The sequence below is a fragment of the Zeugodacus cucurbitae genome, chromosome 4, assembly GCF_028554725.1.
Source record: "Zeugodacus cucurbitae isolate PBARC_wt_2022May chromosome 4, idZeuCucr1.2, whole genome shotgun sequence".
NCBI classification, from domain to species: Eukaryota; Metazoa; Arthropoda; class Insecta; order Diptera; family Tephritidae; genus Zeugodacus; species Zeugodacus cucurbitae.
In genome coordinates, this window is record NC_071669.1 from 55,119,051 (window position 1) to 55,133,456 (window position 14,406).

Consider the following 14,406-nt stretch of genomic DNA (forward strand, 5'->3'; position numbering starts at 1 on the left):
ATAGAATTAACACGACGGCTTGAAAAATATGAACGGAATTGGTTTCAAGAAAATAGGACCGAGAAAAAACTTTAAGTTTCCAGGAACCATCAGAAAGTGAAAATGGTAGGAAGTAATCTCAGGTATTCAGGCTGGAATTAAAACGGACAATGCAATTAGAATTGAGAGTACAATGCCCAATGTGCGGTTTTAGAACTCCTAAACGCGGTTCGGTTCGATGAAGTAATCTAAGTGATATCTTATTCATAGGAAACAGCCATAACTTCCTGCACTTCTAATTAAAATGTATATACGAATATGGTTATATATCCATATTGCCACGGATCGAGAGCCAGATAATGATATAATTCGTTCCTTCGGAATTGAAGGACCACCCTATTGCTGATATACATATAGAAATAACCATATGTATGATATTGAACATATGAGTTGAAAATATAGCTAAACACAAACGTATTTTCGAGTGTCTGGAATTATTTGTATATATGCTAACTAAACAAAATATATTTATAAATTTTAGTACGAAAAATAATAATTATTCATAACAATTGAAATTTTTATATTTGTGTATTTACTATGGCAAGCGCATGCTGAATCAGTAAATGTGTGAAGAAATTTTATTATATTGCTGTGGTTACGTTGTAACTTGTGTATTGTGAAACATTAAAATTAAATAAATAAATATTTTTTTTTTTTAATTTTTAAATTTAAATACTTCACCTAATTAATCATATTTTGTTTTTGAAATTTGTTATAATATTATTTTTGGATATTTTTATATGATAAATATTTAGAAAATCTATTCATTTAATTAGTTTCAAAAAAAAATTCAAGAAAGATGTTTGTAACTTGCGAGCGAGGTGTGTGTCTTGAATAAAAATGTGATGAATGTTTAAGAGAACCTCAGGGAACAATAGTGAGATAGCTATATTGAATAAATTTTATAACTTTTTATATATCAAATACACTGGTTACGAGATTTTTTCGATTGTGAAGTTAAAAACTCGGACAGCCACTTATTACAAGCCTCTTTTGAGTTCAACTTTACACCACCAAGGGTGCTCGCGAAATTCAAAAGACAAAAAGGCGGAAGGGAGATTGAAGGGGATTTGACAATTTGGATTTATATGGAACTTAAATTCGCAATAAAACATTTATTCATAGAAATTAGTATAATATCTATAAAAAAGTATTGAATTTTGTAGTAGAATAATTCTCTCTAAACGATAACTACCTTAAACTCAACACATGCGGTGTGAGACTTCGCTAAAGAAGTGTGTTAAGTACAGTAGAATCCGGTTATTATGACATCGAAAGGAATTGACAAACACGTCATAATAAGCGGACGTCATACAAAGCGTTTTGTGAAATGAAAAACTTTTTAACTAAGTAATCTGTAATTTTTGTCTGCTTTTGTTTTTTCATTTTATTGTAAAAACAGTCTCTAATACTATTGTGTATAGAAGACATAGCTATGGTCAAATTATCATTTTCAATATTGCTGTGAACAAATCGTGATAATAATTCTGCAGCTTTTAATGCCTCTTCTGCGGTAGGTAATGGTTCTTCCTCGACTTCCTCTTCCCCATCACTTTCGAGTTGTTTCTTAGCACTAATGTTCTGTGCGATATTTTCATCGTTGGGTTCTTCGGATGTGAGGAGAGCGCTATCGACGTCAACATAATCTTCCCACATTTCCGGTGCTGCTAAAGAATCTGAATTTAGGTTTCGTGACCACAAAGATAAAGGAATGTCATCTTCTTCATCGAATTCATGTTCTGATATTTGAATAGGTAAACTGTCGTGGCTTTCAATGAATCCTGCATGTTTGAAACAGTTACGAATGGTACTTTGTGACATTTTATTCCAGGCATCATTAACCATCAGAATTGCATCCAGCACCGTTATTTTTGTAGAAGAGTTGTTTTCATTAGCATCAAGACAGCTAATCATTTTGAGCACTAGGTTCTTCCTAAAATTCGTTTTGAGTGATCGTATTATTCCCTGATCGATTGGCTGCAGTACTGATGTTGTATTCGGCGGAAGGAAAGCAAGTGTTATAGACTTTAAATCAGTAACATTTGGATGCGCCGGGCAATTATCAACCAGCAATAGAATTTTTTTTCTTCTTCTTCACCAAATCACGATTCCAATCACGAAGCCATTTTTCAAAAAGTTCTGACGTCATCCAAGCTTTACGATTGTTAGCATAATCGACAGGTAATGATTTGACACTTCTAAAACATCTTGGTTTTTGTGACTTTCCAATAATGAGCAATTTATTTTTCTCTGTGCCACTCATATTAGCTGCTACCATGACAGTTATTCTATCTTTCGACAACTTACCTCCACTACAATTTTCACCTTTAAATTTTAAAGTTTTGTCCGGCATTAATTTGTAAAAAATTCCGCTTTCATCAGCATTAAATATCTCATCATCAGAAAATTGTCTTCGAAAATTCGGCCACACAGATATCAACCAGTTTGTTGTTGAATTTTGATCAACAGACGAAGATTCACCGACAATTTTTCCCGCCACAATGTTATGTCGAACTTTAAAACGACTAATCCAGCTTGCAGAACAATTGAAGTCGAGAATACCAAAACGCGCGGCAAAACCATTTGCCTTTTCCTGTAGCATAGGGCCGCTGACAGGTATTCCTTTGTTTCTCATGTTTTTAAACCACTGAATTAATGCTTCATCAACATTTTCTTGTCGTGATTTTCGAAGCCTCTTCGGTTTCAAAACATTTGAATTGAACGATTGCTTAATGCGGTTCTTGTTTTTAAAAATCATTGAGATTGTCGAATGACCCACGCCAAATTCCTTTGCGAGACATGCGTTAGATTCTCCATTTTCTAATCTGCATATTATTGCACCCTTCTCCTCAATTGTAAATGCTTTACGTCGTTGTGATGACATTTTTTCACAGTAACAAACAAACAAGAATGCGTGACGTTCAAGTGTCAATTACTCACTGAGACTCAAAACAAAAACGAGCCACGTGCCGAACGGCGTCGGGAATCAACGAACATTGCGGGAGGTGTAAATAATCATGTCAGTCATTCTAACCGGACATAATTTATTAAAAATGGGTCATAATAAGGGACATGTCACTGTAAGCGAAGTCATTATATCCGACTTTTTTATACAGAATTTTATATGAAAACCAAACTTCGTAGTGTAATTACGTCATAGTAACCAGTTGGTCAATATAGGCGGAGTCATAATAAACGGATTCTATTGTATATTCGTTCACATAATAGACTTGACTACAGATTTATGGCCTTAAAGAAAATATAATTTTGCAATATTTTCAAAAACGTACCAATAAACTGGGTGACTTGCGCATATTCGAACTGCTCTGTGGCACCAATTCCAGATGATTCGGTCTTTGCGGTGGCTTGATGTCCGTCACAGCGGTCAGCGGCTCTGCAATGATAAATATTATTCAATTTAAACACACAAAATATAACAAATGAAGGGCAAACTCGTAAATTAAAGGCAAATATAAATATTTACAATTATTATTTTTGATTAAAAATGGCAACATGTGCCACAACACAATGCCTTTTAAAAATAATATTTAGGTATATATATACTCGTATATATGAATATATTCTCCTAAGCTGTACACAACAGTCTCAGCACATGATCACCTGCGGCCAAAGTATTTGGAAATTTTCAATTTCGAAACAATTAGTTAATTATTGTAAGTATGGCAAGGTCATAAGTTCCACGCCATTAAAAGTTAATAGCCTTTTTATAGGCGCCGATAGCAGTAGAATCCGAAAACTATATGATTTACATGTAAATAAATTTACGATATTCAATGTAGTAAAAAGCATTTGATGTTATTGATTTGAGTATAATTCCTTTGGGATTTATAGATTATGAATATACAAGCAAATGTGGCTGTGTTTATATAGGTGTTGGCGGCAGCTGTGTATAGACTTCTTCGGAGGCAAGCGCTGGGCGTAACTTAGTGGGCGCTTAACAGGGCGACGAGGTGCTAAAATTATCGATATTTTCATAATAATTATATATACTTTATATAGTGCGTAAAACTCCATGCGATTAAGGCGATTCTCGGTATGAGCACCTCACCTTTAAGTCATTTATATGATGGCAATAAAAATTGCTTTTAATTTTTATTTCTATTTGGATTTGAATTTGTTATTGTTATTGGTCTTTTAGCGCGCGTCGAATGTGTAGAGTCCAATACTGTATGTGTGTGTCTTTCGCATATTCTCTTAAGCGTCTACTAGCTAGGTGAACTGCTTGTATGTAAGGGTATGTACGCATGTGATCCATTTAATTCCTTCAAGTATTCGAATTAATCTATTTCAAAAGCTTATTTATTGGAGTGTGAAAATCGTGGCGGCTAAAAATGCCGAGTGTTGATGTAAATTTTTGCACGCCACTCCGACACGTATGTTTGTAGTTATACATGTATGGTGGAACATAGACAGTCAGGTGGAAAATATTTTTATTTTGTTGTTTTTAGATTTTTATGGAGCGCAAAATATTATTAATATCAAGAACTTTATAGTATAAATAGTATGTGCATTAGTCATTTCAAAGATTATTGGAGCGTTTTTACTCGTTAAATATAGCGTTGGTCGATGGTATCATCGAAGCAAACCAAGGGTTAATCTAGTAAGCAGTTCTATTACGCAGATAGAGATAAGTGTATCTATGATCTTGAAACCTACTTTACTACAAGGTTACTGCTCGAACTAGAACCCAATAAAGCAAGTCGTTCCGGTGTAAAATATGTCAGGTTGTTCGGAAGAGGTATGAATTTAATATTCTGAATCAATGAGATCGAAGTTAACCTATGGAAACCCGTAAATATCTAATAAGTCTCTTGGGCAGCATCCACTTGTTGAACGAAATTTTTTGTTCGAAGTGATAGGCAATTGAAGTTTATGGTACATATTCAAGACTGTCGCAAAAGTAGTGTAAAGTAGCCCTCTTTCTTTATCGTCGAAAGCGTTGTAGTCAATCTCTAAAGAAAACCTTACAGAACAGGATTTGAACTCGATTAGAATTTGAACTCGAGTCTGAGGTATATTGTGAATGCATTTCAATTGCCGGGTGTTCAGCAGATCAGTTTTAAGTTTCTTTCTTCTGACTACTCTAACGGATTTTTGAATTATTTTATATCTCTTCTTCTTGTTATAGCCGGGTCCACAACAGCGCGCACACATCTCTCCTTTTGGCAGTTTGGCGCCAATTGGTAATACTAAGTGAACCCAGGTGGCACCGCATCGAAAACTTTCAGAGCTGGGGCACTTTCATCCATTCGAACAACATGACCCAGCCAGCCGTAGCCGCTGTCTTTTTATTCGCTGAACTATGTCAATGTCATCGAATAACACATACAGATCATCGTCCCATCGTCTGCGGTATTCGCCGTTGACAATGTTCAGTGGACCATAAACCTTTCTCTCGAAATCTAGTGCCGCCTCATCGGACGTTGACATCGTCCACGCTTCTGCACCATAAAGCAGGAGAGCAATGATGGGGGACTTGCAGAGTTTGGTTTTTGTTCATCGAGAGAGGACTTTACTTTCCAATTGCCTATCCGTCCATAGTAGCACCTGTTGGCAAGAGTGATTCTGCGTTGGATTTCAAGGCTGACATTATTATCGGTGTTGATGATGGGAAGCTCCAACTTTAAACCAATTCTTTGGGTTCTATCAATGACAATAGAGAATATTCTCCCAAATAACACAATTTACCATTAAAGTGTTAAAAATAATCAAAACAAATTATTTTTAAATATTAATGACTAATTGTTGTTCATAAAGAGGAAACTAATATAAAATGATCTAATCCAATCCATATGATTGTTGAAAAATTAAATTTTCTGCGATTTCATTTTCAAGACGAAGTCTTTTGGATCATAAATTTACATTTTGACAATTCGCTGAAATCTAGGCATATATCTTCGATCTTCAAATTTTGCAAATAAACAATAATTAAAATATTGCTTTAAGGCTAAATTTCAAACTATAAAGTGGATGAAATTTTTGTTGATAGAAGATAATCAGAAATAGGTTGATAAATACGCCAAAAAATCAATCAGTAATCAGCAATTAATCTTAATAATCATTAGTGTTTATTATTGAAAGGAAATTGACGGAATTGACTGACGGTTAATTGACTTGATTTCAAAAAGATTGGTTTAGAAGATTTATAATTTTTTGTTTTGTATTTTTTTATTTTTTTTTTTTATTTTCAGCTATATGTTTTCAAAACGACTAGACGCTATATTGTGATATATGTTGTTAGGGCGTTAAAAAAATTATGGTGCATAAACATACTGTCTTCTGCTATCTGAAGTCATCACAGCAATATAATATACTGAACTGACAAATAACCCTCACATTTACTAATTCACTTTTTGGCGCTAATACACACCCAAACATAACCTTAGAAATTTAAAATTTTTTTCTATAAAAACAAAAACAAAACACCATTAAGTGCTTATGTCTCATCACTATCTTCAAATGATAAATATTATTTTCATATTTTTATGTTTGTCAAAATTGCGAAAAAGCACGCAAAGGTCGGTCATTCCACTGTGACATCATCATCCGCACTGGGTTGAACGACAGCACACCTAACGGGTGAACACAATAAATGTGAACTTTGCTAAAAAAAATATACCAACTATGTGTGAGTCCTTGTTAAGGTCACGCGTAGTGTCTTCACAATTGTCAATGCAAAAATAATTAATATTTAATGACTTGTGCCTCAAAGCGAAGAGGTGAATGAAATGAGATGATAATAAATAATTTGATTTGCAAAACATCGCTTGTTGACAACAGCTGTGATTGCTCCAATTTCCCACTGCTGCTGCTCTTCTTCCCCTTCTTCACCTTTGCTTTGGATTTGCTAACAAGCTCGTAAAATACCGTTTCATTAGCCGCTGGCGTCAGTCAGCATGTCAACGCCGGTGAATAATTTGAAAATAGAAATTGTCGAAATTCGTCGTATGACCACAAATGAATTTCAAGTTGCCGAGTTAATTATTTGCCAAAAAGGATGAGCTCATTTTGCATTAGTAATGACGTGGCAGCGCAATTGTGGCAGAGGCTAAATATCTTTGGGTATGTGTGTGTGGGATTAAGGGTATTTGTGGTATTTTTGTTGCGCTCAAGTGGGATTTGGAATATACATAAAAAATTATATTTTTGAAAAATTGTATATTCAAAATTGCTTTCTAAATAAATTTTAAATAAAAAGAATTAAAAAAAGTGTACCTTTTGTTTTTTTGAATATAAAACTATTTTTGAAAATTTTAAAAGTTAAAAAAAAAAAATTTGAAAAAAAAATTTTTTGTTTTGAATATAAAAATAATTAAAAAATTTTAAAATTAAAAAAAAAATATTTTTGAAAATTATTTAAAAAAACAAAAATATTTTTGAAAATTTTTTTTTGTTTTGAATATAAAAATATTAAAAAAAAATTTAAAATTAAAAAAAAAATTATTTTTAAAAAAATTTTCTGGAAAATTTCTAGAAAAATTTTTTAATAATGTCTGTTTTGCTCTGAAAATTTTGTTATTTTATAAATATTTTTTATTTTAATTATTTTCAATTAAAATTATTTTAGTTTCTTAACAGTGTGTTATTATTATGTTGTTCTTGTATTTTAATTTTTAATACATATTTTTTTATAACATTTTTTATCAAATGTTTTCTTATAAAAATATTTATAATTTAAAATTTATTTTATTTTTTATTTTTAATATTTTTTCTTTATTTTTTGGAACATCTGTCAGTGAATAATTTTACGTTACTCACACTCTAAATATATATCACATATATATAGATTCACACACACATCCACTCGTGCATTGCGACCGCAAAAAAATGCGACATATTTTACCGTTATGATTTTCATTGGAATGCTTTTTTATTTATCAAACCATTACATGTGCCAAAAAAGTGAATTTATGCAGTGGCTGACTGCTTATAACGGGTGATTTTTTTGAGGTTAGGATTTTCATGCATTAGTATTTGACAGATCACGTGGGATTTCAGACATGGTGTCAAAGAGAAAGATGCTCAGTATGCTTTGACATTTCATCATGAATAGACTTACTAACGAGCAACGCTTGCAAATCATTGAATTTTATTACCAAAATCAGTGTTCGGTTCGAAATGTGAAATCCGCTTTTTTATCGACAAATTTTGTTCAGCGATGAGGCTCATTTCTGGTTGAATGGCTACGTAAATAAGCAAAATTGCCGCATTTGGGGTGAAGAGCAACCAGAAGCCGTTCAAGAACTGCCCATGCATCCCGAAAAATGCACTGTTTGGTGTGGTTTGTACGCTGGTGGAATCATTGGACCGTATTTTTTCAAAGATGCTGTTGGACGCAACGTTACGGTGAATGGCGATCGCTATCGTTCGATGCTAACAAACTTTTTGTTGCCAAAAATGGAAGAACTGAACTTGGTTGACATGTGGTTTCAACAAGATGGCGCTACATGCCACACAGCTCGCGATTCTATGGCCATTTTGAGGGAAAACTTCGGAGAACAATTCATCTCAAGAAATGGACCCGTAAGTTGGCCACCAAGATCATGCGATTTAACGCCTTTAGACTATTTTTTGTGGGGCTACGTCAAGTCTAAAGTCTACAGAAATAAGCCAGCAACTATTCCAGCTTTGGAAGACAACATTTCCGAAGAAATTCGGGCTATTCCGGCCGAAATGCTCGAAAAAGTTGCCCAAAATTGGACTTTCCGAATGGACCACCTAAGACGCAGCCGCGGTCAACATTTAAATGAAATTATCTTCAAAAAGTAAATGTCATGAACCAATCTAACGTTAATTTTATGCGTTTTTTTTTTAAAAAAAGTTATCAAGCTCTTAAAAAATCACCCTTTATGTCATCCCGCCGGCTAAAAATATGAAGCGTCTTGGCGCATCACAGAGTATACGATGGCGTCCAATGTTTGTCGCGCTCGGCGGCGGTGGCGGCAATGTGTGAGCTCATGTGGCATTAAGTGTCAATGATGGAGTCAACCGCTGTTGGAGTGATGTGTAATGATGCTATGGTTGTGAGGTTCGCTTTATTGATGTGCTGGCGTTTTTGCTGCTCAAGGCGTTTTGCCAAAGTGGCATTAGCGTTATTTTTCTCAGAAATTTTTGTCTAATTTAAAATTCATATTTTTTTTGTACTTTTTTCAATTTACTTTTTTTACTTTTTCACAAAAAAAGTATGATTTGTTGTAGCTGAAATTTGATTTCAAACATAACAAATGAAAACAAAAAATATAAAAAAGTAAAAACAAACTTTTTTCTGCTAATGACGTCAAACCGCCAGCCCAATTCTTTGCATCAGCTGTGCGCGGCGTGAAGAAATGGTTCGACTGGCTGCCAAAAAATAGAATATTCAATGCCGTTTAACAATTCATTTTGAGCACTTTTCTTTTGTCACTATCGCACGCCATTGCAGCTAATGATGAGCGTACGCTTTCGTACAGTCGCAATTTTCGAGGGAATTTTTTGAGGGTTTGTTTTCCTCGAGCGGTTAGTTGGAGTCTACAGATCTCTAGGTTTTGTTATAATAAAATTTTTTTATTCCACGCAAAGAGAGTCATATTAATATCCTTAAATTTGAATACTTTTATTCTGTTGGATCATGGGCATGACCCTAAATGTTCTCTTCTCGAATGTATTTTCACAAAAAATCCCAAAAAAAATGTATACCGAATTCGAATTTTCAGAAGCAAATAAAACCTGACAAATATCTAATATATATATCTATAAGTCCCTCATTTTTCACTTAATTTAAACAACTCAATTAGTTGAGCCAATTAAAATTAATTAATTCATCGTCTTAATCGTTCAGACATAATCAATTTAGTATAAGCAATTAGTATTAGACCCTATTTAGAATTTGATTCAATTTGTGAGAAACTTATAAATAAAATTAACACCATTATCAATATGTATTGGAAGCTTCTTAATTTATTGGCTGACTATATTGCTATTTCTTCTTTTCAAATTACAATATAAGATTTTGAATTAATCTATTGAAAAGTTCATGCTAATTGAGCAATTATCTTAAGCGGTGTTATCTTAAGCTTCAATCTTGTTAATCTTCTTAATTTAATTTTACTAATTTTCTTGATTAAATATGATTAAAGAGACATGTCTCACAATTCCCATTTAGTACTTTCACCATTATTATAGATAAAGAAAAAGATACTAAAAATCTGGTTAAAAATCGCCCTAAATATTACATTTACTTCGGCAGTTTAAATCCGGAATAATTTAATAAAGTGAGAATATGTACAGTACTTCAAAAAACTCATGCTTTCACTTACCTTTCTTTTCCAGCTCGTCATCAGTCAGTTGTTGTACCGAAATGCGTTCTACATCGAGTAACTCGGATGAGACATCCGAGCGTTCGTCGTTGTGATCCAAGGAATTCTTATGAAGATTGAATTTGTGACATACTTCAAAGGCCTGACCGACGGTACGTACAATACGCATCGCTTGTGACTGTAAATATAAGAAAAAATAGAGAAAGAGGATATTAGTAAAAACGAAATATGTCTTCAAGTTAAAGAATTCAAAGAACTTTAAATTTTTGCTTTTAAAGACAATTAAATTGTTAACATTCAAATTGCTGTGTTTAATTTTGCAAGCTTATTAACGAACCATTCGCTAGGTGGCGCTGGAATCAATATATTTACAACCCCAAGAGAAACGAGAACTGCTAAAGATTCAATGGGGTTTAATTACCTTTTAGAACCCTTGCCACCTTTATCTACTTAATGACTAATTAGCGTGACTTCGCGCAACTTTGATTGAAATTTCCTAATTACACAGTACACCCGACCATTACAACTAGCAATCGCGCGTATCTCACCTCAAAGTCCATTGTTAAATTCGCATTATCCACAAAACAGCAACCCGCCGCATCCAAGGCGATATTATTAATCTGCGCAGCAAAATTGCGGTTATCAGGTAATGACATTAGGGCAGCGCTGCTGCTGCTGGCGCTCAAATTATCACAGCTCACTTTATGCGCGTTCGCATTGGCAATTATGCCGTCGTCGACGGCAAGGCGATTGCTTAGCTCTTTGCTGGCTGGTGATGGGTCCCTACCCTCGGCACCGGCACTCTGCGGACGCTGCAGCGGCGAACTGCGACGTCGTACGCGCGGTTTGTCGGCAACCGGTTCGCGGAAGGAGAGCTTCTTACGCGGTTTCTCGCCGCGCGGCTGTTCATTGATCGGCGCATTAGCGCTGACGCCACCACTACCACCGCCACCCCCACTCGCCATGCTGCTGCTACTACTACAGTTGCCTAACTGTGCGTTGTCATAGCCGGTGAAGGATTTGCGACGCTGCAATTGCACGCGCTGTTCGCCGCGCTGGAAGAGTTGATGATGGCGGCGCCGATTTTCCGGACTCTGGTGATGCGGCGCATCCTCTTCGTAGGCGCCACCGACATTTCCGTTACCGTTGCCGTTGCCACTTCCGCCCTCACCGGCCAAACTAATCAGCGCCGGTGAAGTATTCTGCCGCTGCAGTATGCCACGTTTACCGTTATCGCTAGCGCTCGTCGTGGAGCTCTCGTTGACCGACCTTGATTGCTGATAATTGCGCGCTTGCGGTTGTTCATACTCAATGCCATTGTAGTCGCACTGATTGTGATACTGATTATGATTGAGCATTTGGGCGGATGTTGATCTGCGTTTCGGCAACGGTGTTCCGTCCGGTGTCAATTTCTTGAACTTCAGTCGTGCACGCAACACACTTTCGCTGCGTTCGTGTCGGTCACGTCCGCGTTCGCGGTCTCTTTCACGTTCGCGCTCACGCCCTTGCTGCTGTTGTTGCTGTTGATATTGCTGATACTGCTGCAGCTGTTGTTGTTGCTGTTGCTGTTGGTGTTCCTTCTCCGCATGATTACTCGACACCTTACGCTTCGTCTTGCTCATTTCCCGTTTGACCGGCAGCTCCTTCTTTATCAGATACACAATGTCCTCGTCGTTGAAGAGTATATGACGCGCGGGTGCGTGCGCCACAGCCGCGTTATTGCCGCTGCTGCCAGAAGGCATACAATGGAGCTGCTCATCACTCGCGCGTTGCTCTTCGTGCGCCTGTCGCCGTGCCGTACCCTCACTTTCGTCCGTCTCATCGACATAACGATAATCGCCTGCCTGTTCGTCGTCCAACAGCTCTTCGTTCGCCTGCCGGTAAGCCTCCTTGGCGCGCATTATATTCTCAATGAATGTGTCATCCATAAAGTGTTTGCGGCCGTTCTTCTGCTTCTCGGCGCTCAGCTCATTCTCGACGGTGTTGATGAGTTCATGTATGTCCAGGCTCTTATTGCGCGCCACCACCTGCTTGGGTTTAATGCGTTGATTGGATTTTTTCAACGCCAACTCCTGATTGCCTTTCTCTTTGTTCAGCTTATCGCCACCGAGTATGTCACGTATGAGGCCGCCGCCGCTGCGAAATATATTGCGATGGTAGTGTATGCCGGTGTCCTTATCGGCGCCCGCATTTGTGTTGTTGCTTGCGTTGCTGTTGCTGGTGTTGCTGTTTGTGTTGCCCGCAGCGTTGCTATTTGCTGACTTTGCGTTCGCCGCCGCCGCGTTGGCTTTTTGCAGTTGCTTTTGTTGTTGTTGTTGTTGTATATGTGTTTGTGTTTTATCGCCTGCCTTTTTGCTACGTCCCCAAGGCAGAAAATCAAACGCTTTCGTGATGGGGCTACGCGCGCATGCAGGCGCCTCGTTGACGCTGCGGTTGCGCCACAAGCCGCGCTTTAATGAGTTCGTCGTGCCCGCAGCTGGCGCCATGGCGCTTGGTCCACCAATCGGTATAGGCTTCGTGGCGGTGTCGTGCTTCATCATTTCCTGCGCGCTGAGGACCGCCAGTTCGGAGCGTTGAGCTTGATGGGCGCGTGGCCACGTGTGATTTCGCTAAACTAACACAGAGTTAGGTGTGTTGACCTTGTTGTGCTACACACACACTGCTAATTGCGCTATTTCTATTTTGTTTAATTGTCAATTTGTCACACAATTTATTATTAATATTTATTTATTTGCGCTTTTCGCTTTCGTTCGCTCTCGTGGGAGAAATGTGCCACCTGTTGTGGGGTAACTCGCGTTTGCCGCTTGGAGGCCGTTGTCGATGCGCCCGCAATTATTCGCAAGTGGCACACACACACACACATACACACGCGCGTTCAGCGGAGGAAAAATGTATGTTGTGATAAATAAGTTATTAATATTTCAATGGCATTTTGGCAGTTTGTGCGCCCACTCAAATGAGCAAGTGGGAAATCAGCCGCTAGTCGCTGAAAGCCAACGGCATCTTTGTGGAGTTTATTCACTTTTTATTTGTTGTTTGTATTTGTTTTTGTTTTCTTTTTAATGTTGTGGATTTTTTTCTCACTCACTGTGTTGTGTTTTTTAAATTATATATTATTATTTCGCTAAAAGTTTATTTTGATTTTGAGTTTCTGGGAATTCTCACTTTGTTCGGTGTTGTACAAATATTTGAAATGCCTGCAAATCATCGTAACTAAATTATAATAATGAGCAAACACACACACTCACACCACATATATACACTTAAATATTTTTATATGCACATTTGTGTGCAAAATGTTTGTTTCACTTTGTGTTGTTGTTGTTGGTCTGTGGCATATTTCGCGCTCATAATCGTAAATCTATTTTGTATAAAAACGAATACACGCGTTTATTTTATTGTTGAATTCTTTTTTGTTTAATACTTTTTAAATATTTTTATTAGTTGCAAGTGCGAGATTTGCTTTTAAATGCGCGTATTTTAGTTTGCAATTTTTATTTGTTGTTCTCTTGTTTATTTAGTGTTTAATTTGCATTGATTTTTATTGGAAAATTTAAAACAAAAAAAATGCAGTTAAAATATATAATAGTAGATAATGGTATACAACTGTCAGCGTATTGCTTAATGACCCTCCAAAGCAATTAAGCTGTTACTCAAGTTAACAAGGTTGCATTTGACATAAACCACGCAATATTTTTGGAATTATTTATTTTTTTTTGCAAAATGCAATAGTTGGAGCCTAATATATGTATATGCATTTCACGATTTTCAGTGTCAGCTTAGAAATTTTGTACTTCAAGCTACTTGAAAAAAAGTTTATTAACTCAAAAATTTATTTTTGAACAAGCAGTTGTATGGCAGCTATAAGTTATAGTCGGCCAATCTCTATGATTTTCACTATACACCTTTTTTGTATCATTGGTAAGATGCTCTGCGTGTTTGAACTTCTTAGCTGCTTAATTAAACTATATGTAACTCAAAAACTCATTTTTTAACGATCAGTTGTATGGGAGCTCTATGTTATAGTCAACCGATCTCAATGATTTTCTTT

General features: G+C 36.3%; 2 protein-coding genes across 9 annotated transcripts in view; one reads left to right on the forward strand and one right to left on the reverse strand.

The window, feature by feature from the left end:
• Positions 1 to 14,406, forward strand: part of LOC128921571 (uncharacterized) — a 163,703-nt gene that overhangs the window by 98,532 nt on the left and 50,765 nt on the right. For both annotated transcript variants that reach the window (XR_008471007.1, XM_054229560.1), the window contains one exon: positions 10,369 to 10,507. Coding sequence is in view for 1 of the 2 variants with exons in the window: in XM_054229560.1 (XP_054085535.1) it covers positions 10,465 to 10,507 (43 nt within the window). In the remaining variant the exon portion in view is untranslated. Of the gene's footprint in view, positions 1 to 10,368; positions 10,508 to 14,406 lie in introns of those variants that run through there.
• LOC105211010 (capon-like protein) overlaps positions 1 to 14,406 on the reverse strand; it is a 301,508-nt gene that overhangs the window by 17,131 nt on the left and 269,971 nt on the right. For 4 of the 7 annotated variants that reach the window (XM_011182241.3, XM_054229554.1, XM_054229552.1 and 1 more), the window contains exons 2-4: positions 10,904 to 13,552; positions 10,356 to 10,533; positions 3,330 to 3,433 (exon numbers count right to left, since the gene is read on the reverse strand). In XM_011182241.3, the coding sequence (XP_011180543.2) occupies positions 3,330 to 3,433; positions 10,356 to 10,533; positions 10,904 to 12,895 (2,274 nt within the window). In that variant the 5' untranslated portion in view covers positions 12,896 to 13,552. The remainder of the gene's footprint in view (positions 1 to 3,329; positions 3,434 to 10,355; positions 10,534 to 10,903; positions 13,553 to 14,406) is intronic. The other 3 variants (XM_054229557.1, XM_054229555.1, XM_054229556.1) reach the window with 1 other exon arrangement.